Source organism: Leguminivora glycinivorella, chromosome 13, assembly GCF_023078275.1.
Source record: "Leguminivora glycinivorella isolate SPB_JAAS2020 chromosome 13, LegGlyc_1.1, whole genome shotgun sequence".
NCBI classification, from domain to species: domain Eukaryota; kingdom Metazoa; phylum Arthropoda; class Insecta; order Lepidoptera; family Tortricidae; genus Leguminivora; species Leguminivora glycinivorella.
Window position 1 is genome coordinate 5,154,436 of NC_062983.1, and position 10,814 is coordinate 5,165,249.

At 37.9% G+C, this 10,814-nt stretch overlaps 1 protein-coding gene and 1 long non-coding RNA gene across 2 annotated transcripts; one reads left to right on the forward strand and one right to left on the reverse strand.

Annotated features, from left to right (window-relative positions):
• Nucleotides 1–852: 852 nt before the first annotated feature.
• LOC125232692 (proline-rich protein 12-like) lies at nucleotides 853–4,252 on the forward strand. Its single transcript, XM_048138446.1, has 4 exons — nucleotides 853–979; nucleotides 1,307–1,942; nucleotides 2,227–2,386; nucleotides 4,186–4,252. Exons 1-4 carry the CDS (start codon nucleotides 853–855, stop codon nucleotides 4,250–4,252), a joined length of 990 nt encoding a protein of 329 aa, XP_047994403.1.
• Nucleotides 4,253–4,895: 643 nt separating this feature from the next.
• LOC125232962 lies at nucleotides 4,896–5,646 on the reverse strand. Its single transcript, XR_007177806.1, has 2 exons — nucleotides 5,458–5,646; nucleotides 4,896–5,199 (listed from the first exon to the last, which is right to left on the reverse strand). It is a non-coding gene; the product is annotated as an uncharacterized LOC125232962 (long non-coding RNA).
• Nucleotides 5,647–10,814: the final 5,168 nt, after the last annotated feature.

The window sequence follows — 10,814 nt, forward strand, 5'->3', positions numbered from 1 at the left end:
GGAACCTATGTGCCAAATTTGATATCTCTAGGACCAGCGGTTTCGGCTGTGTGTTGATATATCAATCAGTCAGTCAATATCTTCTTTTATATATTTAAACCCCATTGCACCACAACAGGGGAGAAGGTATTTCACTTCCGCCTCGTTAGATTTTAAAAACGTTGTATTTATCGTGATCAGCGACCCGATAAACCATAAAAACGATACCCATATTGATTTTTTGACTTTATCACCCCCTTTTCACCCTTTTAGGGGTTAAATTTTCAAAAAACCTGAAACACGTATTCAGTCATATGTCTTAAGGAATCTTCCTGTGAAGTTTCGAATAAAATAGTCAAACTAATCTTGTTTCCCCATACAAACTTTGAACCCCCATTTGACCCCCTTAGGAGGTGAATTTTGGAAAATCCTTTCTTAGTGCTCCTCTACACTATATAAGGAACCTACGTGCCAAATTTGAAATCTCTAGGATGAGCGGTTTCGGCTGTGCGTTGATATGTCAGTCAGTCAGTCAGTCAGTCAGTCAGTCAGTCAGTCAGTCAGTCAGTCAGTCAGCTTCTTTTTTTATATATTTAGATGAGATTATTTTTACTAGGTAGTTTGAAAGAAATTATGTTTCACAGCTTCATTCTTTGCGATTTAAGTTTAACATAGTGTAGTAGCACCCCCAAGCATCAGCCTTGCACGGTTTTTAGAGTTTTGTACTGGCAACATTAAAAAAAAAAAAAAAAAAAAGAAACAGGTTACCACTTCCACTTCTCCCTCCTGGCGACGGTTGGCATCGGTCGCCATTTTTACCTCATTATTCATTCCCGTGCTCAAGCCTTCGCACGTGTACCTTCCACTTTCAACATGGGGAAAAGGAAGAACGAAGAGGAGGAGATTAGAAAGAAAATCAGAAGATTAGAATCGAAATTATTACGACGGGCACGAAGCCGATCAAGAGTTTTATATTCTTCGGACTCTAGTGAAACAGATGGTGAGTTAATGGTTTCGCTACAAGAGGCTTTATTAAAAATGTGATGCGTTTCTGCTAATTGCGGGCATTTACCTTCACAAATCTGCGTTACTTTTGTAACAGCTTTAAGCCAAATAGCTATTTTAAAACCTGTGTTGCGTAATTGCTAATTACGGGCTCTTACCTTCACATATATTGTTACATTTATAACTATTTGTGGCCAATGGTCAGTCACCAGGATAGTGATGCGTATTTGCTAATTACGGGCTCTTACTGTCACGCTTTTCCTAACTGGGCTATACTATAAGGAGTGGCGCAACAAAATACAGAACTGATGGTTCTTTTCAGACGACAAGATAGTCGACTCTGATCCACGCGACGAGCGACATGCGTCCCCGCGCGACCACGTGGCCTCGCCGCCCGCGCCGCCGCCTCGCGCCGCAACGCCGCCGCCGACACCTGCGTCAGCTCCGCCGCCGCCGCCGCCGCCCCAGCCCCGGACGCCCCAGCCCCCGACACAACCGGCGCCGCCGCGACCAGCCTCTCCGCAGCCGGGCCCGTCGTCTGCTCCAGACCTACCAGTCGCTCAACCCCAGGTACTTTCGTCAGCCCCGGAGGATGCTGAACTCGGTGATGATATCCTGCTAATGCTAGGCGATGCTCCAAAACCAGAACTAGTGTTAGGAGACGCCATACACAAGGACGTGGCTAGCAGGTGGCAGGAAATTTTACTAAAAGGTCTGCAGAAGGAGGCTAAAGAAAAGCTTCTTCAGGAATACCTCGTGCCCAGCAATTGCGACCTCTTAGTTGCTCCTACTCTTAATGCCGAGGCTAAAGCGGCATTAACAGACAACTTAGTAAGAAGAGACCACGCCATAATGGAAGGACAGAGGCAATTAGGGATTGCTTTAGCTGCACTCGCGCAAGCCATGGACTTGTTACTCAAGCCTGATGCAGCTGTCCAGAACGTATTAAAACCTGTCAGTGATGCTTGTCGCATACTATGCGATAGCCACTATTTAGACACAAAGACTCGCCGTTTCTTCGTAGTTTCGTCAATTAACACTGATCTTAAAGAAACGCTTACGAATACGGTTAGAGACAACTTCCTTTTCGGAGATAATGTATCAGACAAATTAAAGGCCGCTCAATGTATTCAGAAGTCTGGTGATACATTAAAAAATACACCAAAGCCGTTTAACAATCGTTTTAATAAGAATAACTTCATTCTTAATAAAAAGTCACAGAAAAACAATTTAAACTTCAAGCCCCTGCATCAAAGGACGCAGAGCAAGCCCGATGCAGGGCACTACCGGCCATCGCGAGGCCACCGCCCGTCGCCGGCGAGCGCCCGCGGTCGCCGCCGCCAGAGCTCGCCGCGCCGCCGCAGCTACCGCTCCTACAGGAGGTAGCTAGACACGAGGTACAGTACGCAGGACGATTACGAAACTACACTCCTAAATGGGCGGAGATCACTTCGGATCCTACGATCCTTGAATGGACCCAAGGATATAAGATTCCTTTTACTTCTGTCCCAACTCGAAGAGATTGTCCTTCTGTTTATTCTAGGACAGGATCGGAGCGATCCGATTATGAGACAGCTATCAATAAGCTTTTAGAAATTAATGCCATATCATTGTGTGATCATGATCCACAAGAATTTATTTCTAGTATTTTCCTGATACCAAAACCAAACGGCGAAAAAAGGTTCATCCTTAATTTAAAATGCCTAAATAAATTCATCGAAACTCAGCATTTTAAAATGGAAGACTATAGAACTGCTTCTAAATTGATTACTCAGGATTGTTTTATGGCTTCGATTGACATTAAGGATGCTTATCTTTTGATTCCTATATATAAACCTCATAGAAAATATCTACGATTTATATTCAATGATACTTTATATCAATTTAATTCGCTTCCGTTCGGCCTGTGTAGCTCACCGTATGTGTTTACAAAAATGCTTAAACCTATAGTCGAATACTTACGATTACATAATTTTTTATCATGTATATATCTCGATGACATATTATGTGTGGGTAGAACTTAAAATGAATGTTTTGCAAATGTCCTTGCAACTAGAACCTTGTTGGAAGATTTAGGTTTTATTATTAATAGTGAAAAAGTTGCTTCACACCAGATAAAAGATGTAAATTTTTAGGATTTATTTTTGATTCTCAAAGAATGACCTTAACGTTACCCGAATCAAAACGAGACAAAATAAAAGATAAACTTACAACATTCATTCGAATCTATAAATGTAAGTTACGCGAATTTGCTAGATTAATTGGTCTTTTAATATCTGCCTGTCCTGCCATACAATATTCCTGGCTATACACTAAACTATTAGAGCGTCATAAATATCTTGGCTTACTTAAATATCCTAACTATGAAGCTTCTATCACAATTTCACCTGACATAAAGAATGACTTACATTGGTGGCTTAAAAATATTGATACGGGGTTTTGTCCATTCAGATTTAATCAATTCAAATTAGAAATATTTACTGATGCATCCCAATCAGGCTGGGGTGCATATTGTAATAATAATAAAGCTTATGGGTACTGGAAGGAAACTGAACGTTCGTTGCATATTAACGAATTGGAGTTGAATGCAGCTTTTTTGGCTTTAAGAACATTTGCAGACGAAGTTCATGATTGTGAGATTCTTTTAAGAGTCGACAATGTTACCGCCATTGCTTGCATAAATAGAATGGGCAGCGTACAATTTCCTCACCTAAATAATATAACGAGGGAAATTTGGCAGTGGTGTGAGAGGCGTAAAATTATAATATTTGCATCATATATCAATACTAAGGATAATTATGAAGCTGACAAATTATCGCGTACAAAATTTTCTGACACCGAGTGGGAATTAAGTAATTATGCATTCATAAAAATAAAACAAGCTTTTGGTACACCTGAGGTCGATTTATTTGCAAGCCGTTGTAACACTAAATGTCACTTATATGTTACCTGGAAAAACGACCCTGACGCATGGACGATCGACGCTTTTACATTTTCCTGGGAGAATATTTATTTTTACGCCTTTCCACCATTTTCATTGATTTTAAAGGTCATACAAAAAATCATTCATGATAAAGCTGAGGGTATTCTTGTCGTTCCAAACTGGCCCACACAGCCATGGTTCCCTCTGTTTTCAAGATTGTTAGTTGAAGAACCTATTTACTTTCGACCAAGTACTAATTTGCTAACATCTCCTTGCAGGTCGACGCACAACCTGCACAGATCCCTGGCGTTGATTGCCGCGAAATTATCAGGGACGCGTTATTAGGTAGGTCATTATCTCCCAGATCGGTTGAAATAATGTTATCTTCCTTATCTGATAACACGTACAAGCAATATGGCCCTTGTATCAAGGCTTATGTTGATTATTGTAATACCGAAGGACATAATTATATGGAAATATCAGTACCAATTATTATTGATTTCCTAACTCGTATTTTCGACACTGGCGCTAAATATGGAACGATTAACAATTATAAGTCGGCCATTGCATTGTTATTAGGTTGTACTTTAAACGATGATCGTATCAAACGATTTATGAAAGGCGTTTTCAAATTAAGACCGACATTACCCAAATATAACATAACATGGGAACCAAGTCTTGTTCTTAACCATCTGGGTCAAAAATGGCCTAATGACCGTCTTAATCTGGAAACGCTTTCAAAGAAAACACTTACCTTGTTGGCCTTATGTTCTGCACATCGAGTGCAGACCTTCTCACTCATAGAGTTGAGTAACGTAAACATGAAAAATGACTCTGAAATAATGATTAAGATCCCAGCTTTAATTAAAACATCACGACCATCTTCGCTTCAGCCAATGCTCAGACTTCCAGTTTTTAACGAACGCCCTGAAATTTGCCCAGCGAACTGTCTTAAAGCCTACATAGACAAAACAAAAACACTGCGCAATACAAGTAACAACTCTTTATTTATAAGTTACAAAAAACCGCACAATAAAGTCACACCTCAAACACTAAGTTCATGGATAAAAACAACACTACGCGATAGTGGAATAGACACTTCTATATTCACGGCACATAGCACTCGTCATGCTTCCACATCCACGGCCAACAAGATGGGTGTAAGTCTTGACTTAATCCGCAAAACAGCAGGGTGGACGGATGCCTCATGTGTATTCGCCAAATACTATCATAAGGAGATAGTCGCTGATTGTAATCAATTCGCTCGTTCAATCCTTTCCTCTGCCGGAGACCTGTAAAACAATAAAATTATTGACATTTAAAGTTAAATGTATACATTTATAATAAAAATGATTATTTTGTAGTGTACATGTTATTGCACTACTAGTGATAAATTATCTACGTATAAGATAACAAAAATATGTACGTCTAAATAGTTACTTCATAATGAATGTCTGATTAATATAATCATATGCTGTTTATAAATGTATTATGTATTATGATGTTTATAATAAATAAATTATGTCATATAATTTATGGTTATTACTTACCTAAGTATATCCTTGATCCGTTAACGATTTATTTCACATTAATATGCTCTGAACATCCTACACTATGTTAAACTTAAATCGCAAAGAATGAAGCTGTGAAACATAATTGAAGATCAAACGAACTTACCAAGTGAAGTTCGATCGAAATTATGTGAACAGCTTCATTCGACGCGATTTATAATAACCCGCCCTTTAGTTGTTCGATTTTTCTTTGATCTTTATCTGTCTATACGGAGTTATATATGTCTTTACTATAACTAAAGTGGCAAAAGTCAAAATCAAACTTCTAAGAACCCCATTTTACCTTTTAACTTTAAACGATTAATTTGAAAATATAGTATGGGTAACGCCCAGAATATAAAAATGCAAAAAAATCTATACTAATATTATAAATGGGAAAGTGTGTGTGTCCGTTTGTTTGTCCGTCTTTCACGGCAAAACGGAGTGACGAACTGACATGATTTTTTAAGCGGAGATAGTTGAAGAGATGGAGAGTGACATAGGCTACTTTTTGTCTCTTTCTAACGCGAGCGAAGCCGCGGGCAGAAGCTAGTCTTAAAATATTTCTAAAATTAAAAAATCTTCTACGAACCAAACTACAAAGAATATCATAATACAAAGAATGGATGAATTAGTTTTACAATTTTTTACTTATATTTATTCATGTTTACAGCGCGTAAACCTAATAAGGGCGATAAATGAAACCAGGCATATAATTCAATATTGTTATCATTAATTAAGAAGTGTTTTTGAGTACTTTTAATTTTCACCCCATAATGAATTTTTGAAATATTTCCCAGCAGCAATGTACTGTAAACGTGGTTGCGATGACAATCAATGACAACTGTCATCGAGCAGTTAATTACGTTGGGGGCAGAATTATTTTGTATGGATAAAAAGAAAATTCAATTTTAAGTAAAAGTTATCTAATTCCATTTTTTATGTCCTATACTCACCACCGTTTAAGAGGTTCGCCCCTATTAGGTTTACACCCTGTATTTTGCAAGTCATGCAATGTTACGATTTCCACATTAAGTGCCGTAATAAAATAAAGTAACATTAAACTGCCGCTAATCGTAAAATTTATCGTCGAGCACATTTTTACAGAAGTTTAAACATTTCTAACTCGACTTTAAACGCCGTTTACATGCCGTGAACTGCTAATAAATGAATTTATTTATAACTGTAAACACATAAATTGAGTAGGGGCCGTTATGATAATTTTATGTTTGGTACGTGTTTGATTTGTTAAGCAGCAAGAGTTTTGCGAACTCATTCACAGCAGGTTTTGCCATGTGCGACCAGATTTTAGGAGTTTTTAATTTAGTTAACACTGTTTTAGCGTTGAGCGTTTTTTTGTTCGTTTTTTTTTCTAGTGAATTTTAGGCCAGTTCTACTCAGAATCACGAGCACTTTCTATCTCAATAGGAGAAAAAAGTATTCCAGAATTGTTACTTCCCCCTTTTGTTACCCCATATAATGTGTAAGGGAAATGGTAACACAATAGGATCAATTGTAGAGACTTTTTTTACACAATTTGTTACTTTCCTCTTTGGATTTGCTTTTGGATTGTAAATTCATTAATGCGCGATATAATCCGTTTCCATAGAATTATTTTATAAAATTAATTGGTTTGAAAAAGAACATACTATTGTTATTAAGAACATTTTATAAAGATGAAAAGACATTTACGTATCAAAAAAAAGTTATACAAGGATTTTGAGTATTCTTTTATAAAGGCTTGTAACAAAACTTTTATGAAAAAAAGGTTTTTACAGTACCATATTTGTTTTTATTTTTACCGATTTTTGTGTCGTAAATATTTTTTCTTCTCATTGTCGTCGTAGTAAATATAGGTAAGCCTTTTTAAAAAAGGCTAATTCATAATCTAAACGGTCCTTTTGTTAGTAAAATGAATTTTATAAAGCCCCTTTAGAAACCCAACATTATACAGGTTACGGTACTGTTCGTGTTCAGACTTCACTAGTATTATTGCAGTTTTACGGCCCGGCCACGACATTGGTCTAAGCGCGACAGCGGTGAGCGGCAGCCATACGTGCGAATGAAAAGTCCCATCGCTGTGTCTCGCTCCAATGTATGGCCGCCGCTCACCAATGTCGTGGCCGGGCCGTTACATAGCAACGTTACTGCTGACTGCAGTGTTGCCAGAAACTTCAAGCTTTGGAGCAGTCAACTAAAGTTGTCATTTTCATTAATCACTGTAATGCTGCAGTAAATATTACCGACTGCATCATTTCCAGTGTTTGACACGCTATTGCGTAACGCCGTGGTTTGCGTGGACGACGGTCGCGCGACGGCGATGCGATGCGATGCGACGCGACGCGACGCGACGCGACAAAATCAAACCTTCGATCTCTATGGACGTGTCTGGTGGGCAACGACGATGAGCTATCGATGATAGGCGATGCGATGAGATGCGACAGCGACGGTCGCGCGACCGTTATCCACGCAATCCACGGCCTAATAGACGACCATTGATAAGATGACACCCTTCTGCCACATTTATTAACAATGACTTGAGATTAAAAGTGGCATACTTATAAATAAATAAATATAAATAAATATAAATATTATAGGACATTGTAAAAATTTCAAATCGATAGCATACCTTCTCATTTTTATTGGACATAAAACTTAAATAACAAATAAATAATATCTAACTCTAAAAAATTCAATTCTACTCTAAAATTAAATTTAAATTATTTTTATCATAAACTAAACTAAAATACGTCTAAATAGGGACCCCGGGATATATCACATTTGACGACCGGTTTGGCCTAGTCAGTAGTGACCCTGCCTACGCCACGGTCCTGTTCGAATTGTGGCGTAAGGGCATTTATTTGTATGATGAGCACAGATTCATTTGTTCAACTGAGTCATGGATGAAACTTTAGTAGTTTCATGTGTTCTGCCTACCCCTTTATGGGACTCAGTCAATCTGTGTATGTCCTATAATATTTATTTATTTATTATTTATATCAGCTGGTGAAGTCTGAAACCAGTTACTACCTTAACCCAAGGTGCACCAATAAATATCACAACAAGACAGTTTTACAACCCACTTTAAGCAAACAGCTTAGCCGGCGAAATTAAAAGTTCCCTTATTTTGCATAAATCAGGCAAATCTGATTAATGTGACGTGTACGAATTAACGGTACGCCAGCTGGAAAACTGTATTTATTCAGACCCCTTTTTTGGCTAACTCTTTTTTTGAATACGTAATAAGTTTATTGAAGGTTAAAATAATAGTAACTAGCTCCTCCATACAAAACTTTCGAAAAGCTCCAAAAATTTCCAAAAAAGGAGGGGGGGGATAGAAAAAAGTAGCCTATGTGCACTTAAAAAATCACGTCAATTCGTCGCTCCATTTTGCCGTGAAAAACGGACAAACAACCAGACACACACACTTTCCAGTTTATAATATTAAATACTAGCTTTTGCCCGCGGCTCCGCTCGCGTTTGAAAGAGACAAAAAGTAGCCTGTGTCACTCTCCATCCCTTCAACCATCTCCACTTAAAAAATCACGACAATTCGTCGCTCCGCTTTGCAGTAAAGGACGGACAAACAACCAGACACACACTTTCCCATTTATAATATTAAAAATAAATACAAAAGTATGGATAAGTATAGATTGTCAAGAGGGCGCTGTTATCCTGACATATATTATGCGGTGACAGTTCAGTATAGTATGTAGTTCTGATGTTATTCCACAACATGGCGCATAGTCAGTCTGGTCAGGCTTTAGGCATCAAAAGAAATATGCAATAGACCTGTCTATTCTATGAAAGGTCTTCAAAATTCAACGAAAAAACATACGTCTGAAAAAATTGGCTTGGTTATGTTGCGACTAACTAATTTACGTAGGCAAATAGCCCCAAAAAAATGCGTTTAGATATCTTTTTTTTACTAGATCAACCTACTTTTATCAATTTTAAAGCTGTTAATTTGACTTTATTCAAGGTCACATTAGTTTACCCACTAGTGGATAAAATGCGTTTTTACCCGCTGGTATTAAAGGACAAAACACGTGTTTCCGAGCTAGTGAGACTGATCAACGATTGACCCTAGTCACACCTGATGGAAAGTGAAGACAGAGTCTAAGATGGAGCTCGCCGATTCAGTAATAGCCTTCACTCTTGCTTTAAAGAGACCGAGGTCGTATTTGTCTGGGAACACAGATGGTGGGAGCGCATTCCATTCCTTTGCAGTCCGCATCACAAAAGATGAGGCAATCGTTTTGTGCGGACAAATGGAATACTAATTTTGCACCACCTACTTCTCTGCTTTGCCTAAAGGTTGACTGGTAGAGAATGCCTATTGCCTATTGTACATTGTGTTTTTTTGTTCAATAAAGATTGAATAAATAAATAACCGCATACGGGTGCACATTTCGTTCTCCCCGCCTAGACGTCCGAAGATGGAAAGGAGAAAGAGGGATTAGATCGTGGAGTTCTTAAGCGCACTCCCCAGAATGTATCCGAAATCCGAAATGAGAATCTGGAAATGAAAAACCGAATATTAAAATTTTCCAATTTTATATATTGAAAAGTACAAAGCTGAAACCATTTCGCAGTACATTTCTGGTGGAAAATCGCTGAAATTAAATTCCATAGCGTTATTGGTAATCGTTTGATATATTGGAATTTATTGAAAAACTTCCTTATATGTAAATTCATTTCAACATTATTTTCCATATTTTAATATTGCTAAGGGCTTTTCGTCGAATACATTCTACAGGGTGTGTATTCCATACGGGCGAATATCTTAATGACGATTAGTATCGGATCTAAGGAGCCCAACTACATGATTTTTTTTTTTTTTGAATAGATGAGATTTTTTTTTTCATACATAATAATTCAGCACGCAATGTATTATGTCCACATCAATTAGCGTACTTACCTAAACGTCATTACGACATGACGTTTATGTCATGTCAAATTAATTGGATGGTGTACATTGCTGCTTGGCTAGATTTCAAAAATTAATTACTCTTAATTAATAACATTTTTTAACAAAATGATTATCCTATACGATTCGTACCATCGGATACTATAACTGGGTACATTATTCGCCCGTATGGAATCCACACGCTGTATAGGCATTAAACAGTCATTTGTTTTATAAGGCAAAATCGTTGTTTAATCCTTCATCTGTGTTTAATAAGGATTATTACCTTTTTGATTTTTGTCACTGAAACTTGAGTAGTTTCATGTGCTCTGCCTACCCCTTCATGGGATACAGGCGTGATTGTATGTGTGTGTGTGTGTGTGTGTGATTTTTGTCGAGCTCCCGATATTCCGACGCAGTTGCATGCATCATGATCACGGAAAACTGA